The 22,133-nt window shown below is 40.3% G+C and overlaps 1 protein-coding gene across 6 annotated transcripts in view; it reads left to right on the top strand.

Moving 5' to 3' along the window:
* FOXP2 (forkhead box P2) overlaps positions 1–21,671 on the top strand; it is a gene marked incomplete at both ends in the record, with an annotated part of 376,809 nt that extends 355,138 nt beyond the window's left edge. For all 6 annotated transcript variants that reach the window (XM_081330288.1, XM_081330287.1, XM_081330286.1 and 3 more), the window contains one exon: positions 21,527–21,671. In XM_081330288.1, the coding sequence (XP_081186414.1) occupies positions 21,527–21,671 (145 nt within the window). The remainder of the gene's footprint in view (positions 1–21,526) is intronic.
* Between the last annotated feature and the right edge of the window lie 462 nt (positions 21,672–22,133).

Here is a 22,133-nt window from a genome sequence, read left to right as displayed (position 1 = left end):
AACAGATGAAGGACTTTTTTGAAACTAACATGAATAAGGGTACTTCTATGGACATGGTTTGGGATGCTAGCAAAGCTTATATGAGAGGGGCGTTAATATATATGAACAACAAATATAGACGTAACTTGGAATTTAGGAGGAAAGAATTAGAGAATGAAATTAGGGAAAAAGAAAAGGCCCTAATTCTGAATCCATCGGATGTGAAGATCAAAGAGGTTATTAATTTGTTAAGAGGACAATTTGATAAGTTGATGGCTGATCAGGTGGCAACTAACTTATGGTTTGCTAGGCATAACACTTTTTGCAATGCCAATAAACCAGGCAGATGGTTAGCTTACATGTTAAGGAAGAAGCAAAGGGCTTCTAACATAGATAAAATAGAACATAAGGGTAAGGTTGTGTATCAACAGGATCTTATTAAGGAAGCTTTTGTGGACTTTTATTCCAAATTATATGCTAAAGATAAGATTAATGAAGCAGATATTGATGTATATTTGAGGAATGCCAACATCCCGGTTCTTACACAAGAACAAAAGGAAGAGATTAATCAATTGATAACAGAAGAAGAAATTCTTTTAGCAATTAAACAATTGAAGGTGGATAAAGCGCCAGGCACAGATGGACTGACTGCGGTGTATTACAAAAACCTACAATTGGAGATGATAAAGCCATTAAGGGAATTGTTTCAGACAATTCAAAGGGGAGGAAGGGTGCCTCCGTCTTGGAGAACTGCTTTTATTTCTCTGATTCCGAAGGAAGATCAGGACGTCACTCAAGTAAGAAATTACAGACCAATATCACTTTTGAACACGGACTACAAGATATTTGCTAAGGTATTAGCTAACAGATTGATGAGGGTTTTGCAACAGATAATTCATGGGGACCAAACTGGGTTCATTAGTGGCAGACAAATGAAAAATAATGTGAGGCATATAGTAGACTTGTTGGAATTTTTGGAAAGGAACAACCAGATCCCTGCGGCGCTGATCTTTCTAGACGCCGAAAAAGCCTTTGATCAACTGGATTGGCAATTTTTGATGAAAGTTTTAGATAAAATGAATTTTGGGGATAAATTCTTACAACCAATTAGGGCATTATATCAAAAACAAACAGCCCGAATAATAGTAAATAATAGTTTGACTGAAGTATGTAATATTGAAAAGGGCACAAGACAAGGGTGTCTGTTATCACCTTTATTATTTATTTTAACATTGGAGATATTATTGATTAAAATACGGAATTCGGATAAAATTAAGGGAATCCAAATTAGAGATCAGGATTATAGACTGAGGGCATTTGCAGACGATCTGGTTGTTACGGTGACCCAGCCAAAAAATTCTGTTGTGGACCTGATGGAGATAATAATGCAATATGGGAAGGTTTCTGGATTTAAGGTTAATGTACAAAAAACTAAAATATTAGCCAAAAATATGACAGTATCGCAAAAGGCCCTTCTAGAAGGGTTAACTGGATTTGAGATTGTTAAAAGGGTTAAATATTTGGGGGTGTATTTGTCACCCTCAAATGCAAAGTTATATAAAAATAATTATGAAAAGTTATGGGGGAAAATTCAAAAAGAATTGGAGAGCTGGAAAAAATTGCAATTGTCTTTACTGGGAAGAATTGCAGCAGTGAAAATGAATGTTTTGCCTAAATTTCTATTCTTATTTCAAATGATACCTATTCTTAAAAAAGACTCAAATTTGGAGGAATGGCAAAAGGGTATCAATAAATTTGTATGGGCAGGGAAAAGGCCACGAGTTAAATTTAAGATTATTCAGGACACGCGTGAAAGAGGTGGTCTTAAAATGCCCAACTTTAAATTATATTATGAAGCTGCTGCGTTGTCAGCGATAAGTGACTGGATTAATTTAACACAAGGGAGATTATTAAATCTTGAAGGCCACGACTTGTTATTTGGCTGGCATGCATATTTATTGTATGATAAGAAGGTAGATAATGTGTTTAAAGTGCATATTTTAAGACGCATTGCTGAGAGTTTGGAAAAAAATATAGACATAAGCTAAACTACAAGTTACCTTTATGGGCAATACCGAAACATGCAATAGAAAACATAAATGTTGGGTTCAAACATGATGTGACAACATACAAGGAAATCTTAAGTTTGGAGAGGAACGTATGGTGTTTGAAGCCGTACAATCTTTTACGAGAAGAGAAGATTGTTCAAACCTGGTTTCAATATGGTCAATTACGGGCCAGATGGAAAGAAGACCAGAAAATTGGTTTCTCAATGACTGATGAAAATCTGGTAAAGCAAATTAGAAATCAGGGTCCAGCACATATCAAACGGATATATCTTGCATTCATAGAAATTGACTCAGAAACAGAACTTGTTAAAGATTGCATGATAAAGTGGGCTCAGAATATTCAAGAAGTTATTACAATGGACACTTGGGAAAAGATCTGGGTGAGGAACGTAAAATTTACGCAAGCTCAAAATTTAAGAGAGAACTTTTATAAAATGTTTTATAGGTGGCATTTAGATCCTCAAAAGCTTGCAAGTATGTATCCGAACTATCAACCTAAATGTTGGAGGTGTGGTGGCGAAGACGCAATGTATTTTCATATATGGTGGACCTGTAAAAAGGTTAAAGCTTTTTGGATTAAAATCTGGTGGAATATGCAGAAGATCTTCAAGCAAAGGATAAAGTTTTGTCCGCAATTGTTTTTATTGGGCATAATTACTGATACTACTCTTGTGGACACTAAGTTGATGTTGAACTTAATTACGGCAGCAAGACTTTTAGTAGGGCAATATTGGAAGAAGGAGGAACTGCCGACTATAGAAGAATGGACTCTAAAAGTTTCTTACCTGGCGGAAATGGCAAAGATTTCAGCTTATTTGAAAGACCATTCGCAACAACGTTATATTATGGAGTGGAAAAAGTGGATTGATTACATCCAGAACAAATATGGGACTAAAAAGTTTCATTTAGCATTTGTATAAGTTTTGATGTGATATTAGTATTGCTTGTAGTCATTTTATATGAGCTAGAGTGCGATAGACTTAATAGTTTATTGTTGTTAACATATGGTTGTTTATGATTGTTTTTACCTTTATTCCTTGTATTTAGCTCTGGGAAGTCGGGGAGGGGGGAGAGGGGAAGGGGTGGGGGGAGGGTTAGGGAGGGCTAGGAAGGGTTGGGTGGGGGGAGGGGGGAGGGATTGTTAAAGATAAAATGTATTGAAAAACTTTTCAATAAAAAAAAGAGTAAAAGAAAAAAATATTGATTTTCACTCTAATTATTGGGATATTTTTTTGACAAAACTAGATTGAGAGGGTGAATGCTGTTAATGTGTGTATGTGCATAATCACTTCTATACATAACATATAACATAGATGGCTAATCCCAATTCCTATTAAGGGATGAAAAAGAAAATGGATAGATCCCTCCTTTGAACTGAATGCTCCCTGTTTGTTGCCTTTCAGCCATCAGCCCCAACTACTGTTGCTTTTACTGGGCGTTTCCCATCTTCCTTTCCTGCCAGATAGGAAGAAATTCTCTCTCCCAATTCATACACTACTGGATAACTAACTACCAGAATTCATTGATAGTTGTAGTAACTGTTTTATTAAAGAATTAGATTCCTCCTCTTTTCCTTTGAGGTAGATATTTCAAGGGGAATGTATATCTGTTAGGAAAAATGATAATTGGTTATTGGGTGGGTGATAAAGAAAGAGAAACAGGTTCAGCTCTGGTTTAGAGAAAGACTATTGAGAAAAAGACATATTTGGATAATTTATTTAATTTATTAATTGTATTCAGTTTGTTTTCAAAATTTATATCAGTCAGTATTATGATAAGTGGAAGAATAGAATAGAATAGAATGGAATGGAATGGAATGGAATGGAATGGAATAGAATAGAATAGAATAGAATAGAATAGAATAGAATAGAATAGAATAGAATAGAATAGAATAGAATAGAATAGAATAGAATAGAATAGAATAGAATAGAATAGAATAGAACTGGAAGGAACCTTGGAGGTCTAGTCCAGCCCCGCTCTTCCAAGCAGGAGAACCTATACCATCTCAGATAAGAGACTGTCTAGCCTCTTCTTAAAAATGTCCAGTGATGGAGCACCCACGATTTCTGGAGGCAAGCTGTTCCATTAGTTAATTGTCTTCACTGTCAGGAAGTTTCTCCTTTATTCTAGGTTGCTTCTCTCTTTGATCAGTTTCCAAACATTATTTCTTGTCCTGCCCTTTGGTGCTTTGGTGAATAACATGACCCCCTCTTCTTTGTGACAGCCCCTCAACTACTGGAATACTGCTATCATGTCTCCCCTATTTCTTCTTTTCTTTAGACTAGCCAGACCCAAGTCCTGCAGCCGTTCTTCTATGTTTTAGTCTCCAGGCCTTTGGTCATCTTAGTTGCTGTTCTCTGAACTTTTTCCAAGGTCTCAACATCCTTTTTGTAGTATGGTGACCAAAACTGGTTGAAGTATCCCAGGTGTGGTCTCACTAGGGTTTTATAAAGTGGTACTAATCTTGAGTCTATGCCTCTGTTTATACAACCCAGGATTAGCTTTTTTGTCTTCTGCTGCACACTGCTGGCTCGTGGTCAAGTGGTTGTCCACTAGGATTCCAAGGTCCCTCTCACAGTTACTGTTTTAAGCCAGGTCTCACCCAGTATGTACCTTTGATTTTTCCTGCCTAAATGTAAAACTTTGCCTTTCTCCACACTGAAACTCATTTTGTTGGACAGGGCCCATTGTTCTAGTTTGTCAAGATTTTTTTTGCATCCTGAGTTTGTCTTCTGGGGTGTTGGCTACTCCTGCCAGTTTGGTGTCATCTGCAAATTTGATGAGTTCCCCTTCAATTCCCTCATCTAAGTCATTTATGAAGATATTGAAGAGTACTGGGGCTAAGATGGAAGCTTGTGGTATCCCACTGCTTACTTCTCTCCATGTGGATGTAGTGCCATTGAGAACTACTCATTGAGTACAGCTTGCCAGCCAGCTACAGATCCATCTGGTGGTGATGTTGTCTATTCCACCTTTTTCTAGCTTACGAAGGAATAGGTTATGATCTACCTTACCAAATGCCTTACTGAAGTCTAAGTATACTACATCCACAGTATTTCGCTGATCTATTAGTTTAGTCACTTTATCAAAGAATGAAAAAAGATTCACCTCAGCTGCTCTGCTTGCTCTGCTCCTCTTAGCTGACCACTCAGCTTGAGAAATCAGAAAGGTCTCTGGCTCTCTAAGTCTCTCTGTTGCTGCTGCTTTCCTCCCCCTCCCCCCTCAGGTTTTGCCACCTCTGATTCCTCACAGCCAAAGAAGGATTGCTGTGGGCCTTTTGTTCTCTGCCGGGTCAGGCTAGCAGGAGGTGTGGAGGGGGCTGCTGCTCTCATTGGGGAGAGAATGCTGATCCAGACCTCCACCTGAGGCAAGTCTCCCCTGGGAAGGGCTGCGGGGCTGGAAGGAGGCAGGGAGAGGGCTGTGGGAGTCGGGCTGTCTCTGCTTTGCTGGGCTCCGGGTCAGCCAGCCTTGAAGTGGGTGTGGGCCTAGGCAATTGCTGAATAAATGCTGTGACCCACTGGTTCACTGCTTCCAATGGTCTCCCTCCTTGTTTGCTGTTCAGATGTTAGTTTCCTGTTCTCCATTGCCTAAGCATTGGGCTTCTTAGCTGTGCTCCAGAGCTGGCTGTCTTATTCTCTGTTACTGGCTCCACATGCAGCCATTCATTTGCTGTGCTCCTGTTTGCTGATGTTTTCCTCCTTGCCCCAATTTCTTCTTGTCCTCTATCCTTTCTATCTTCCTTATCTAACTTTCTGCTTCTTTTTTTCCTCACTTTCCCCCCCCCTTTCCTAGTGCTTTCCTACGTAGTTTAGTTACTTCTCTCCCAGTGATCCTATGCTGCCACTATCTTGCAACATCTTTCCTAGGTTCTCTTTGAGTTTGTTAAAGTCAGTTCTTTTGACATTTTACCCTGGTTGGATTGTTTTCTCTTGCTAGTGTTTGCATTATATTAAATTCCAGTGTGATGCAGTCACTTTCACCAAAGGTTCTGGTAACTTCAACTCCTTCTATCACTTCTTCTCTATTAGTGAGAATTAAGTCCAATATGGCTTTACATATAGTTCCCTCCTCTACCTTTTGGATAACAAAGTTGTTGGCTAGGTTGGTTAGGAGTCTGTTTGATCTCCCACTCACTGCAGTGTTTGTCTTCTAATTCGGGGCTTTTCAACGGTGTTACGTGTACCACTGGTGGTACGTGAGCACCTGGCTGGTGGTACGTGGTGTCGCCTTCCTCCCGCTCCACTCCTTCCCAGCTCAATTGCTTGCAGAAAACATGCTGCTTGGCAGCGGCCTGCAGGAACCCTACTGAGGGCGCACAAAGAGTGCAGGTGCAGAGCGAGGCCCCACCCTCCCCAGGGACTCGTTGTGCAGCAACCGGATTGACTTCTTCTCGTGCAGGATCCATGTCACCCTTCCCCCATCTTCTTACTTCACAAGTAAGTGTGAGCCTGATGGGGACAGAGTCATCCACTCCCTCAGCAGGTAGGTGTTTCAGACCACTCGCGTCGTCAACCTCACAATTGCCCCCTCCTTCTTTTCCCCCTTCTCTCTCTCTCTCTCTCTCTCTCTCTCTCTCTCTCTCTCTCTGTTGCAGCCTCAGTCTCTTCTATCTTCTTTTCCTCTCTCCCCCCCCTGAGGTTGCAATACCCCTCATGGCCCTCACGTTGCCTCATGGGGCTTGTGACTTACCCCTCTCCTCTTCCCAAGGTGCCTGGCTTTATGGAGGGGAAAGCAAAGTGGCCAGACATCATGTGCCCTCCCTGAGGACTCATCCCGTGGCAGCAGATTGGAACCGAGGCCCACATTTGTTTTGCTGATGAGCGCCAGGTGAAGCCATCAGAATGTGGATGTGGAGGGAAAAATGTGCCCGCCTGACTCCCTCCCCCCCACTGTTTTGCAGCATTTAACCCTTTGTCATTTCCATGACGGCCAGATGGCCTGCCTGGCAGTTTCCCCTTTCGGGCCAGGAGAAGCGCACAACCTTGCCTGTATCACGGGCTTAGTCTGAAACAGCCGGGCTCTTGGCTGACTGACCGCCTTTCTCTCCCCCCCCAATCTTTTTGGGTTTTTTTTTTTAACTCGCCACTTTAGAGGCAGTGTAAAGGCAAACTCTGGGAGGCATGCACAGGGCGAGTGTCTTAGTCGTCTTCCTCCCCCTCGCTCCGCTTTTTTCCCCACCCTTTCTTCATTGGCCTTGAACACATGTTGAGGAAGAGCAGGGGCATTCGGCCCTTTTTCTCTCTGCTGTTGCCGTTGCCAGCGCCAGCTCATTTCTTGGTTTCTGCTTGCTTTCTGCAAGCAAGTTAACTGGGCAGGAGTGCGGGATCAGCATGTGCAAGTACAGCTGAACTGCGCTTCTCCGTGCTGTTTTGCTGTTTTTTGCAAAGTTGCCCCGGGTCAGTGGAAAAGCCTCTGGTCTCCCCGCTGCAAGTGTAGGAAGTGCCAAAGCTTCTGAGGAATCGCGTTTAAGGGAGAGAGAAAGAGAGCTGAGCTTGACCTATGTGGCTGGGCCGTTTCTGATTTTCCTTTCCAACTTGGAAGAATAATAGTAATAATAAGAGGAAAAGTTCTTGCATGATTTCCAGATGTTTCCTCTCTGTCCCTGCCACCCCATCCCAAGAAGCAGTATTTGTAGTTTGGAATAGCAGGTTGCTTGGCTGCTCTCCTTTGCTCGTGGGGCGCATGCACTGCCCTTTGCAAAAGATGGAGCCCCGCAGTTTTGCATTGCAAGGAGATTACTTCGCTCAAAAGAAGGATGACTTGGTGGCAATGTGGGTTTGTCTCCCTTCCTTTGGAGGATGGAGAAAAGCATCACTCTCTTCCTTCGGGCGGGTGAAAATTAACTTGCTAACTGTAGTAATGCAGCCAGAAGCAGTGCTGGGGAGAGCTATGGGAAGAACAATGTACACGGAGAGGATCGGGAACCTGGCTCGAATGCTGGGCTCTGGTAGGGGAAAAATGACTGGGAGAAGTAGCCGGTTCGTAATGTATGTGCCTGAAAATGGGAGATGGGCAGGTTGTGTGAGGTACAATATTTGTAGTTTGGACTAGCAGGTTGCTTGGAAGGGTAGGAGGGAAGAAAGGAAGGGACAAAGAAGGAAGGAAGGAAGGAAGGAAGGAAGGAAGGAAGGAAGGAAGGAGGGGAAGGACAATGAGAGGGAGGGAGGGACAATGGAAGGGAGGGAGGGAAGGAGGAAGAGACAAAGAGGGAGGGAAGGTAAGGAAGGAAAGAAGGAAGGAAGGGACAATGGGAAAGAGGGAGGGACGGAAGGCACCCACCCCAGTCCCACCCCCCTCCACTAGAAACCCACGGATTCCCCCCCACAGGCACCCTGCAACCTGAGTGATAAGCTGGCCATGCCCCTCCGGCCATTGATCACATGACCTTGGGACACTGTGAATGTCATAAGTATGAATCAGTTGCCAAACATCCAAATGTAAATCACATGACCCTGGGGATGCTGCAACAGTCATAAGTGTGAAAAATGGTCATAAGTCACTTTTTTCAGTACCGTTGTAAATTTGAATAGTCACTAAGCAAATTGTTGTAAGTCGAGGACTACTTGTACTTTATCATTTTTTCCCTCTTTTTTTGGTCATTTTTTTGACATCTTGCTGGGCGACTGGTGGTACTCGGATATTGCCTTATCCTAAAAGTGGTACAATGGGTAAAAATGTTGAAAAGCCCTGTTCTAGTTGATATCTGTATAGTTGAAGACTCCCATTACTACTTTGGTATGCTTTCTATATACATTTGTTAACTGTTTGGTAATGAGTTCATCTATTTCTTCTGATTGGTTGGGTGGCCTGTAATACACACCAATGTCACTTTTTTCTTCTTTTATATTGACCCATATATACTCTGGAAAGATTTTATCTCTTTGATCATGTGTGTTTCTGTAGATATGTAGTGTTCTCTTAAATATAGTGCAACTCCCCCTCCTGTTTTTGTAGACCTGTTTCTTTTGAACAATTTATATCCGTCCATCAGTCCATTCCAGTCATGAGTTTCGTCCCACCAGGTTTCTGTAATGCCAACTATCTCATACCCTCCCTCGTGTACTATTGCTTCTAGTTCACCATGTTTGTTCCCCAGGCTTTCAGCACTTGTACATAAGCATTTGAGGCTTTTAATGCCTGTCCGTAGGTATGTTTCCTGCATCTCCTGAATGTTGTTTGAGTTTTTCTTTTTTTTTCTCATCTCTGCCCACCTCACTGTTTGATTTGTTTTCTTGGGATTTATGATTGGTTTTCGGTTCTAGAGATTCTGAAGATTTACCACCCTCCCCCCTCAATTTTAGATTAAAGCCTTCCTGATGAGTTGGGCCAGTCTTTTCCCAAGTACATTTTTCTCTGTTTTTGTGAGGTACAGCCCATCCCTTGCCAAGAGTCGTTTGCGAAGGAAATGCAGTCCATGATCCAGGAAACCAAAGTTTTATTGGTGACACCAGCCCTTTAGCCAATGGTTTATTTCTAGAATTCTTTTTTCCCTCAGTGGGGATTGGCCTTTCATTGGGAGTACTGATGAGAACACTACTTATGCTCCTAGCGTCTTAACGTTATTGCCTAGTTGTTTGTAGTCTCTCACTATTGTACTCAGGTTCTTTGTTCTATCATTTGTCCCAATATGGAGGAGGAGGAAGGGGTAGTAATCTCTAGGCTAATTATTTTGGTTAGGTTCTCAGCCACTTCTTTGATTTTTGTTCCATGGAGACAACATACCTACCTGGATTGTATGTCCAGTCTGCAGATGGATGATTCCGTTCCTTTGAGCATAGTATTAGGAGTGTTTTGCTTAATTATTTCTCTGTTTTGGTATGCTCAGGCATGTTCTCGTAAGCCTCTCTATTATACCTTCAGGTATAGTTACTGTACTATTCATTCAGGAAATACGTCATCTTCCTGAATCAGGAAGAAGGTTCGTTTTTTGTTCAGAAAAGAGGACCAAATAACTAAAATAAATTATGGCAACCCATCCAGGCAAGACAGACTACTGCACCAGGTTATCTTTTATTGCCGCCAATACAAGAGAACAGATTGAAGACAGTAGAGTTTACCATACAAATTACAGTAAAAGTGAAGTCAAGTTTCCTTCAAATTGAGCTGAATTCTGATAATTTCATGAATTCATCCATGTAATTTTCTTGGCATCAGAAGAAGTGGTTTGCAATGTCTCCATCTAGGAGGATTCTGTTTTTATTTTATTTTTCAGTGTAGACTCTAATCCTTTGGAAGTCTCCTATATAGACCTAGTTCCATGTAGCTTTCAGCTATATGGTCAGCCAGGTGTGGTTACTTCCTACAATAAAAGTAGAAGCTAAAATTTGCAAAATAAATTATGTAGATATAGTCAAAGTGATGGTGCATTATTTTTATTTATTTATTCAGCTTTGTGAGATAAACCTTATTTTTAGATCTCATAATTGAAGAAAATGAAGTGAAATTATATGCATTACTTGAATGAATGGTAAAGTCTGTAATATATTTTGGCAAAAACTTCAAATGGCTAGGAAAAAAACCCTTCTATATCCTGTGAATATTTTGTTTTTCTTCTGCAGACGTTAACCAAATATCTTAATACAATTTTAATATGTTCAACTCTTGTGCCTCTTAAGCCAGGCTTAATGAAAACAGTATAAAATTTATATTTTGTAGGTATCTAAAATATTCATTATTTGGCTAAATATATTTTTAATTAAAGTGTATACATTAATAATACAAATAGAGGTGCTGGTGAAATTGATTCAAGGACTTGTAAGAGAACTATATATACTTCCAGTAAGCAAGAAGATTAGTATTGGAGTTAGTTGTTTGGACAGATTAGCTTAAAGTAAAAAAACACCTTATCAATCTATTTAATACTTAAGAAATTAGGAAAGTTAAATTTTGTTGGCACCAACCAAGGAACAACTGAGGTCTTTTAAACCATTAAAGTAGCAAGATCTATTTTTAAAATAAACCATTTGCCCATTTTTATCAGTGTTGTCAGTATGATGAAGGAGCTTTTGTATGTAAAATATGTGCTATCTCATTTGTAGCCCTTTTGCTATCATGCTTCACTCTTTATATATCATTAGAAATTCTGTATTTTTGGTTTTAGAAAAACCTGTGACTTTTGCCATAATGAACTAAAAACAAAGTTCATTAGTTGATATTTCAACTAGGTGGCAGTCATGAAGTGTACAGGGAGTCCTCAACCTACAGCCACAATTGAGTCCAAAATTTATATTGCTAAGTGAGAAATTTGTTAAGTGAGTTTTGCCCATTTTATGACTTTTCTTGCCACATTTGTTAAATGAATCACTGCAGTTGTTAAGTCAGTAACAGGGTTGTTAAGTGAATCTGGCTTCCCCATTGATTTTGCTGCCAGAAGGTCATGAAATGTGATTACATGATCTTGGGACACTGCAACTATCATAAATATGAACCAGTAGTCAAACATCTGAATGTAAACCATTTGATTATGGGTATGCTGCAATGGTCATAACCAGGGATTTTTTTTGTCATAGAACGCACTGGAATGGAGTTCCGGTACCGTTTTTTGATGGATTTTCCAGATTTGCGTTCTTTTCCTATTGTTTCCCTTCCTATCCTTGTTTGTTTTTGAAAATGCCCCACTGGTGGTACAGTGCAAGCGGGGTCTGCTCCAGCACTGTGTGCCTCCTCTAGGAGGAGCTATGAGGTGCCAGAGCACCATAGCCAGAATGTGGCTTGATTGGCTGGGTTGGACCATGTGGTGTGGAAGTCGATGGTGGCAGTTGAAGACACATAAACATGGAGGCCATCTTTTCATGAGAGGGTGAGCAAGCCTTTTGGCTTCCCTTACAGAAGGTGGGGTATGAGGTTAAAAAGAGGCAAATCGAGAGCAAAACTTTGCTATTTCGGTTCCTTGGGTAGTTCAAAGGCTGGGATGTCTACAAAAATCTCTTTTTAGCCTTTTATACTTTATAATCAAACTGCAGAGGGGAAGAATAAGAATAAAGCCAATGTCTTGTGATTTGGAGGTATTATTACTAATAATAATATATATTAATTATGTATTGGTCAGATGTAAAGGTAGACCTACACTATGAGGTTTAATCAGATCTATTTATTAAATTGGGTTTAAGTTAAAGGTAAATTAAAAGTAATCTGTTCACTGACAAAGTTTCAACTTTAATTTGTGTCAAGTCAATATTCATATTAAACTCCAAATGTAAATTTTTCCACCTTGTTTGACAATTTCTTAAAAATAATTCAATCTTTTACAAGCAACCAAATTTTGTTTTATTGGGCCAATTTCATTCCACATAGAAAGCTGACTTTCCACTCATTAAACTAAATGGGTATGCCAATGGTAAATGTCCCAAGAGATTAATAAAATGCCTTCTTGTAATTTAAAGCCACACAGTGCATAGTAACATTAATAGTATTAACTTACATTAAACAAAATCCTAGTCTTTTAGATGCACTAAAAATTGAAGGATGTTTTTTTTTTCAAATACAAAGGTAAACCTTGTAGGGTAGGCAAGGCAGGTTGTATGACGTGTGTGAGTTCCGGCACTTTTTTTACAAAAAAGGCACTGGTCATAAATGTGAAAAATGGTCATGTCACTTTTTCAGTGCTGTTGTAACTTCTAACAGTCATTAAATGAATTATTCATACCTGTAATGGCATGAGAAAAAGAAAGATTGAAGGCAAGGGATATAAATTTTTAAATGTTTGGATTAAGTAAAGACTAAAAATTGTGCTTCCTTATAGTGACTGACTACTTGTTTTTTAGAAAAAAGAAAGGGAGATTTATTTATTTATTTATTTATTTATTCAATCAATCATTTTCTATGGCCACCCATCTTAGTCAATGACTCTGGGCAGCTTACAATTCAAAATTCAAATTTGGCCCCCTGGGGATGTCCCAGAAATGGCAAGGAACTGGCCCCCACTGCCCTAGCCCTGGCCCATCCCAACCCAGCTGAGCGCCCTCCATGTGCAAGGACAGGAAACGGTGAGTGCTCGGGGGCTGGGTGGTTTGCAGTAGGAGTTGCAGCTCATTTGCTTCACCCTGCCCCTGCCCTGCCTCCCACACTTCCCCCACCCCCTTCAATATCATCTTCCCCACCAATATCTCTTCCCCCACCCCCTTCAATATCATCTCTTGCTCCATCACTGGAGGCTTTTAAGTAGAGATTGGATATTCCATTGTCTGGAATGGTATAGGTCTCTTCCAACAGTCTTTGAGAGAAGCACTGCCAACCTCTCCTCCTCCCGTCATCCCTTCCTGGGCACAGAGAGAGGGAGGGAAGGAAGGAAGGAAGGAGATGGGAATGAAAAGGAGGGAGGCTGGGAAGGAAGGAAGGAAGGAAGGAAGTAAGGAAGGAAGTAAGGAAGGAAGGAAGGAAGGAAGGAAGGAAGGAAGGAAGGAAGGAAGGAAGGAAGGAAGGAAGGAAGGAGATTGGAATAAGAGGGAGGGTGGGTCTGAGTGAAATCCTGCCTTAGCATTTGGCCACTAGCAGCCCTGTTGCCCTTTCGCCATCCCCTAGTGGTTTCCCATCCTATTGTTGAGGATGCTTTGGTTACAAAGCCAGGTCTCCTTGTATGGAGAGGGAGTAGGCCTCCCTCTGACCCATGCACTTTGCTCTCCTGCACCCACCATGAGCAACCTGGCCAAGAAGACCGAGCACAGAAGCAGTAGCCTTGAGGAGGTAAATGCAGCTGGGCACCCCCTCAGGGAAGTGCAGCTAGGGTAGGCAGGGCTGTGGGGTCCTGGTGCCGTGGGAGCCCAAGGACTGGGTGCTTGACCTCCATTGCCCAGGGCTCCAGGCAGTTTGTGCCATTGTACAGGGCCCCCCTGCATGGCCTGAGGCTCAGTGAGGCTTCTGCAGTAGACCATGCCCCGGCGCTCACCCTGGTCCCACCCACCCCTCCACCAGAGATCCTCAGTTTGTCCCAATCTTGCCCAGGCCTGCACAAGTGCCCCTGATGCGAGTGACATTGAGCTGGCCATGCCCTCCTAGTAGGCCATACCCATACCAGCCATGCCCACCCAGTAGGCCATGCCTACCCAGTAGGTCATGCCTACTCAGTGGGCCATACTCACATATTATTTGAATCAAAGGAGGCCATCTAGCCATCAGTGATCCACAAAACCCAAACCATTTGTAATCATTATGTTGTTGCCCTATTAGTTCTAGTCTCTGTATTTGCTCTAAAAACTTTATCTTCAGTTCGGTCTGGATTCCTCTTCCGTCTGGGTTCATCTGCTTTAAGTAGAGTCTTATCCAGTTTTGTAATTAGTGCTTGGCTATCCAAAGCACTCAAAATTTCTGTTATGGTACAAATACATTTTTTTAAATAGAACTTCTGGCATTCATAATCTGTTTGGCAATTTCCACGATCCCTCTGCCATTGACTAAAATTGGAAAAATTGTAAGTGAAAAGGCAAAGGAAAGGTAGAATTTGGTACTAAGCGAAGAATTTATGGCCTCTGAATATCTGAGAAATACCATGATTTGCTATCTTGGAAAAAAAATATTGTTTTTCCGTTGGGTGAATTCCAAATGTAAAAAGACTTAACGCTTGGGGTTTTTTTATTTACAGTACTCAGAGAAGTAAGACCTGCCTTTGTTAAGATTTGGCTTGCTATGAATGATTGAATCCTTTCACCTGCACTTAATCATATGAATGGGGAACAGAACCTTCGGTTATGGACAATTTTTTTATTCCAACTGAAAAGCAGACTGACCTTTTGTGATATATTGCAGTGTGTGTGGTTTGTATTATACTGCTTAGCTCTGAATAGCTGGCCATGAAAGAGCAGGAAGCAATGGCTGTGAAAAAGTGGTATTTGGGGAAGAAAACTTTTAGGATTAAGATTTTGTATGGTAATCAGAACTGGGATGCTCATCCCAGTACATTCATTTGCTATAGTTTGGGGTTATATTGTACATATATTTTTTTATAAAATTCTTGCACATTGTTAGCAAAATCAAGCCTGAAGAAGATGTTTTGGTATTGACTAACCCAAATAATACATATAATTCCACAGACAATTGTATTGTTAGTGAAATAACATGCTCTCATACATCAAAAAATGCTGTGCTGTGCAATGCTGCTAGGACTGAATTTAGTAACATGGTTATTAACACATGCTAGAAACATTTGACATTCCTTGGGAATGATAAGACAGAAAAATGGATATAACTGCATCTCCCATCTAAGTTCTCTCAGAGGTAATAGATTAATGGCAAGGGATGATGATGGGGGAGAAACTACTTGATTTAATGTGCTTCCCAGGGAAGAGAAGTATTATCTCTGATGTCTGTAGCAATAGATGTTTCTGTAGCAAGTAGCACTTCAACTTCCTCCACAGCCAACATCTTCTATCCCAGAAGTAACAGGAACAACAAATAAGGACAACTATTGCCTCCAACCTTATAGGGTCTTCAAAAGAAAAAAAAGTAGGGAAGTGTTACTGTGCCAATAAGGATCTTAGAATAAATTATGTATTTTATCATCAAAAAGCATTTATTATAAATAGATAATTATTCTGCTTCCAGATTAGAAAATCAGATTAAATTTTGAAAATATCTTCTAAATTACAGATTCCTCTTGGGAAAAAAAATGGTCAGAGCTGTGTTTTTCAATATACTCTGTCATAATGGTCCTAGATGAAAAATAAGGTAGTTATGGTTTTAATACTCTTATCAACCCTACATTTACATTGCAGTTATTAAAATGTGAGTGTTTGTGTATGGAAGCAAATTATTATTACTGCTTATTACTGAGTCCTTCGGGAGAAGGGCGGTATACAAATTAAATTATTATTATTATCTTATAAATGCCTTAAAATAAACAATTTTAAAAGTTGGCAAATTAGTAAACAGGTATACAACATAAAAATCTATTCTCCAAATGATCAGAAAAATATCCTCTTGACAGGCCAAAATGGAAAAAAGTGTTACAATATACTACAGTGTTATCAGAAATGTACAAAATGAGTATCCATGTGTTAAGACTGCAAATCTATCACAAGCCAGTCATAACATTATTTCTTGCACTACCACTAAGTGGAGCTCAGTTGACTAAATGATATGATGTAGAGCAGTGATGGTGAACCTTTTAGAGACCGAGTGCCCAAACTGCGACCCAAAACCCACTTATTTATCACAAAGTACCAAGGCCGCATCAGCATTGTGGTGCCCTCAGGGGGGGCAGGGGCCGTGGCCCACTGGGTGGGTGTGGCTGTGGTGTTCACAGCAGATTGGGTGGGTGTGGCTGTGATGGGCGTGGGTGTGGCCACCTCAATGTTGCTCGGGGGGATGCCTGTTGGGGCAGGGTTGGGAAAGATCCAGGGGGGGTCTATGGCAGGTGGGGCGATTGGCAGGAGGCTCGTCCTGTAGGGTGAGGTGAGGCAGGGGCCAGGGAGGGGTGCCATTGCTGCAGAGCAAGGCAAGGGGAGGCCACGGTGGCTGCTGCCTGACACCATCAGCCCCCGCACATAGAGGCCAGTGAGCTCATGGGGGGCGATGGTGTCTGTCAACAGCCACAGGCTGCTGGCCCCTTGACCAGCATACTCTGGAGCTCCACAGCCTGCTGCCAATACCTGGCCAGCCCTCCAGCAGCAGGCAGAGTAGGGGAGGGGGGAGGCACGTGATGCAGACTGCCGGATGCACCTAATCCATCCCATTTGTTATTGCTTGCTTTTGGAGAGCAGGTTGCTGCTGGTCATCTTCTTGGCTCACTCACAGATCTTGCCTTTGGCCCACATGTGGAGTCTGCTTCTCTCGCACACCTTGGCCATTCCTCGGGCTGCCACAGCCAGCAAATCGCGCATGTTCATTAGGCTGCCGCCGCCACCCACAACACCTGGCTCGCCCCGCACAAAGGAGGCAAAACAGCCAACTAGCAAGCTCGAGTACAGGTGGTAGAGCACACCCACGCACAGCAAGCCAAAGGCCACCCCAAGCAGGGAAAGCAGGATCCCCATTGGCACCGAGGTCCCCCAGTCCCAGCTAGGATTCCGTGCTTTCCCCCATCTCTGCTGGGCCTGGGTGGCCATGATGCCAATGGGGATCCAGCTTTCCCTGCTCGGAGTGGTCTTTTGCCTCCTGGCCCTGGGCATGCTTTACCACCTCTACGCAGGGCTTCCTAGCCCACAGCTTCGCCTCCTTCATGCTGGGTGGGCGTGCAGCTCTAGGCAGAGGCCTGATCAACCTGTGCGAGCAGCTGGCGGGTGCGGTAGGTACCGAGGTGCATGAGGGGAATGCACTCCACCCACGGACCAAGGGCAAGACCCTCAAGGGGGCTGAGGAGATGACCAGTGGTGACCAGCTCTTCAACCAAAAAGAGATGGGATGGAGTAGGCGTGTCTGGTGGTCCACATCACATGCTCCTCTGACTCTGTGTACTGCCAATGCCACCGCAGCACTGCTGCTGGAGAGCTGGCCCAGTATTCACAGTGGGCTACACAGGCCCTGCTGCCAGATGCTGTCAGCCCCCGTGTGCTCTCCACCTCCTGTGCATGCAACTTGGGGGGGCACTGGGCTGGGCAGGGGTGGGGCCAGGGTGGCAGTGGCCAGTCCCTCGCCATCTCTGGGGCATCCCCAGCAGACCAACACCACTTGCTCGTTCACTTCCTGCCCCATTGCTTCCAAATGCCATGTGCTTTCTACTCTGGCAAACTGCTGGGGCGACGGCACGTGTGCCCACAGAGAGGGCTCTTGAGTGTTCACCACCACTGGTTAGAGTCTCTCTTTTAAAGTTTCCTAGCTCATGCAAAAATAATCATTCCTTCAATTATTCTGTGCTAGAACATTTAAAGCAGTACTTCCTAAACCTGGATAAATTACCCAAAATTGGGCAAAGGTGGTTGGCTAAGGAACACAAAACAGGAACATTTAAATTGATTTAAAGTGTTTTACTTATATTGGATAAAAAGACTTTCTGATAAGCAATTTTTAGTAATCAAAGAAAATGGGAAGCATTTTTTAAAGCTTTAAAAAGCCATAGTTTGAATTTTGGCTAGAAGGAGATTGGAAGCCAGTGCAACTATTATGGAAAATGAGCTACATATTGTAAATTCAACCCGTATTGAATACAATAGCTATTACATTTTAGGCTAGACTATTTTGTGGACACTTTGCAAAGAAAGATCCATGTAGAATACATTATACTAAACCAAATGTTGATTTAAATAATTCTGGAGACATACATGCTGGTGTACTCTCGTAAACTGAGTAAATGGTTGCTGTCTATAAAACTCTATCTATGATTACCTCCTGAATGTGAATGGCTTGTGCAAAATAAATATAAATGAAAAAAAGGAAATACATCAATATCTAATATTTTTCATAATACAAGGAGACAAAAAATATTCTACTATTTAATTAAGGCTTAGAGGGATATTATAAATACAATGGAGTAATAAACTTATATGAAATATCGAATTATCAAATGGATTTGGAGAATGTTGTAAATTATTCAGGCAAGGGATGGAGGAAAGAGCTACTTGTTTTTTGTAATTGTCTGTAGTATGTCTCATATATAGAGAGGTGTGTCTCTGTGTTTCTCCCCTTATTTATTTTTTTCTGATTTATGTAACATAATTCCAGCCCATTGTAGCATGAGGAATATGCATATATAATATATATAATTCCCCATTTATTTTTTTTATTTTATAAAAAGATGACTCCTCATTTAAAATCCACTGTGTCATGCAAGGAACAAAATGCATGATCCAGATGCAAATCATCATTGCTGCAATTAAGTACCTATGTTGGATGCAAAATGTATAAAGCTAATTTCATTTTTGATCTCATGCCCCAATGATAGCATTTGTTATAGATATTGAATATGCATTTTATAATGTGCACTTTCTTGAATGATTTGCAATTCTTAAGATAATCTTGTAAAAAGGGTTAATATTATTCATAAATGAATTGTGTCTGGTTTATAATGTGCCTAGATGTCCTAGATCCAAGAGTGTTCTATGACCCAATCACTCATTGCTCCTGCATAACCATTGTTCCTGCACAACTTGTTGCTAAAACTTTAGGAAGCATTTCCCAATATACAGAATGACATGTCTTTGATTTGTTGGTATATTATTTTGAATACTTTTATATTGATGCAGCTTTAATTCTATTAGTTTATTGGAGAATTGAACTCCAAAACAAGCAACTTTGCTATGCTCTATAAACTTGGTTAGAAGATAGCTAATATGGTTTGTGTCACCATAAAGAATGATAACACACCTTATTTTATTACAATAAACAGCTAATAACGTTATTTGCATCCCCAGCATATCTGTGCATGATTGCTAATAATAATCATGTCAAAATATGCAAGTGTCTCACTCCAATTGCAGCAATGAATTCAAAGATACATAAAACAAATTTATTTCTGACTTCATAATGCTTGCTATTTATTAAATACTAAATGACTCATCCAGACATCTTAATACAGCATAAAGTGACTGAGAGAACTAATAATTTTTCTCACTTTTTCAAACCACACAAGCATGTTACTGATTTATAATTAATGCAAATTAAAACTAAGTTATGTTTTTCACACTGGGGAAAGGCTTGCTATGTTTTATGACTACAACATCTTTGAATAGTCTAGACTCATTTGTTTTGCTTTAATATTTTTAAATACATATTTCTAAGATGGTTTTCTAGGATATGATAAATATTAGTGACAGGACTTTTAAAAAGCTATGTTTTGCAGTGAACCTTCTTGAACTAAAATGAATTTACATCCCTAGATAATCATTAAAGTGAAGTTGTTTAGATAAATTTGACTTACTGTAGGCCTTGAAAAATGCCAGTGACTATAAAATATCATGCTTTCTTTGAACCAAAATACATATAAACAAAAGGCTGACATGCTAGCCATTGCAGAATGAACATATCGTAGTGAAATTTCTGTAACTTTATATTGTAATGATTAATACAGATATTGATTTGGGCTAATATTACAGCTTTTTAAAGATTTTTTTTTAGATTTCAGTTATTTAAGATGTTCCTTTTTCTAATACTTAACAATTTATTAACATATAAAGACTGAAAAGCACAACAAAACTGACTGGTTTCCCAATAAGGTTTGAATAATAAGTTATTTTGCATTGAATATTCAAACAATCTGTACCTTTTAAAATTCAAAGTTACTTCTTTCATTGAAGAGCATAGCCCAAGAGATGCTGGCAGATTCAGTCACTTTCTAATGCAAAAACTACTTGATAAGGTTTTTTTTTTCCAGAGCAATTCCCTGATGCATCTAATGTGTCAAAAATAATTAGGTTTTGGCAGATTTACCATTGCAGCACAACCCTTTCCTTGGGTAGGGCCTGGATCATGTTAAGCCTTGTTTGTGTGTGACAGCATTATTATTCTTGTTAGTTGCCCACTTCCCCCCATCATTCTGTTGTGTTTGGAAATTTCCCACCTCAACTAGTGTTCCTCACCAGTGTTTTTCTTCATTTATTGACAGTTGGTAAAAATATTCATTAATTTAGAGTTAAAAACATGTATCATCATGTCTCACTGAACTGCTGAGCTGAAGTTGATTAATGGCAAAGGCTGGCTGCAGGTTTTCCTCTTGAGAAGCAGCATGCAGGCCCTGCATATTAATGAGAGACTGTGGTTTCTATTAACAAGATAAAAAAGCAGGTCTTCTCTTGCTTCAGGGTAAAGAGGATGGATTTTTTTCTTATTATTTTTATATAATATTTTTATCAGGTGCTTGGTTTGAAACTTCCAAGCTGCTACCTACCTCACTCCTTCTCTAAAACAAAAAAAAAATGTGCATTTCAGCTGGGGTGGGGGAACTTGAGGATATGCACTGATTAATTTTCCATCATTATATTCAGCATAAAAAATAATTACATAAAATTATGTGTGGGTGCATGCAAAAACACATAAGGTTGCATGTTTTAAAACTGTCATTGATAAATTGAAAATAACACTGTTGTATACTAAATTATTAGTCACTGATTTGTTGGTATTCATTTCATCAGAAATGCTGTTTTTCTTTCATATTTTGAAGAACATTGAAAGAAATCAAATGATTATGATGAAGGTATGAATGGACTAGAGATGCTGTTGGTGTAGATTAGTTTTTTTTTTGTACTCACTATCCCTTTCACAGTTTCCTTTAATTATTTTGCTATTTATATTGACAATTACAAATTCTAATGGACTTCTGGCAGTTTAAGTAAAGCATCATATGATAAACAGTTCAAACAGGTCCAGGTAACTCTGATAAGAATTCTATCTTGAAACTCTATAATTATCTTTCAAAGATCTTCATAACCAGAGCAGGCCAAGAGTTTTATGAAGAATTTATATGGATGAATGACCATGAGGGAAGTTAGTTACAATTTAGTTGGAATCCTAGTTTTTTAATGTTTTCCTTGTGATAGAAGAAAGATAAAATTGCTCATTATCTACTGACAAATGTACTAAATAAATAACATTCTGACACACTGTCTTTTCCTTAGACACTCAATCCATGTCAAAGAAGAACCAGTGACTGCTGAGGATGAAGACTGTCCCATGTCTTTGGTTACAACAGCAAATCACAGTCCAGAATTGGAAGATGATAGAGAAATTGAAGAAGAGCCTTTATCTGAAGATCTAGAATGAATAGAGACTTGGGAAACCTAAAAATGAAGGGATGTAACACTGGCCTTCCCAACCACTCCATAACCATGAATATTTGACAGATTTTTACTATGACTATTTATTTAGCATGGATAAAGGAGAAGCAATCCTAAAGGAACTCATTAAGCCAGCCCTTTGGGAATCCAATTACAAGCAGGCAAATAGGTTGGTTTTTTTTCCCCTTTCTTTTTTAAAGATAAACTGATTTTCTTGAAAAACAAAACTCTTTATATATAATGGCTTGCCCATTCAAAAAATGTGGCTAACAAGGGTTCATGACATTACTGAATATGAGGACACATGTTCTATAGAAAGCAAATGGGCCTCATATACTGCCAAAAAAGTGTTAGTTTCATCAGTGTGAAAACTCCAGCATACAGTAGTTGTAATAATGTTAGAAACAATTGCTGGTCAAGTTCAACTTGTTGCTATTGTTTTTAATTT

The sequence above is a fragment of the Vipera berus genome (assembly GCF_964194415.1).
Source record: "Vipera berus genome assembly, chromosome: 6".
Lineage (NCBI taxonomy): Eukaryota > Metazoa > Chordata > Lepidosauria > Squamata > Viperidae > Vipera > Vipera berus.
The sequence above is the reverse complement of the archived record's forward strand: the minus strand, read 5'-3'. Positions and strand labels throughout refer to the sequence as shown.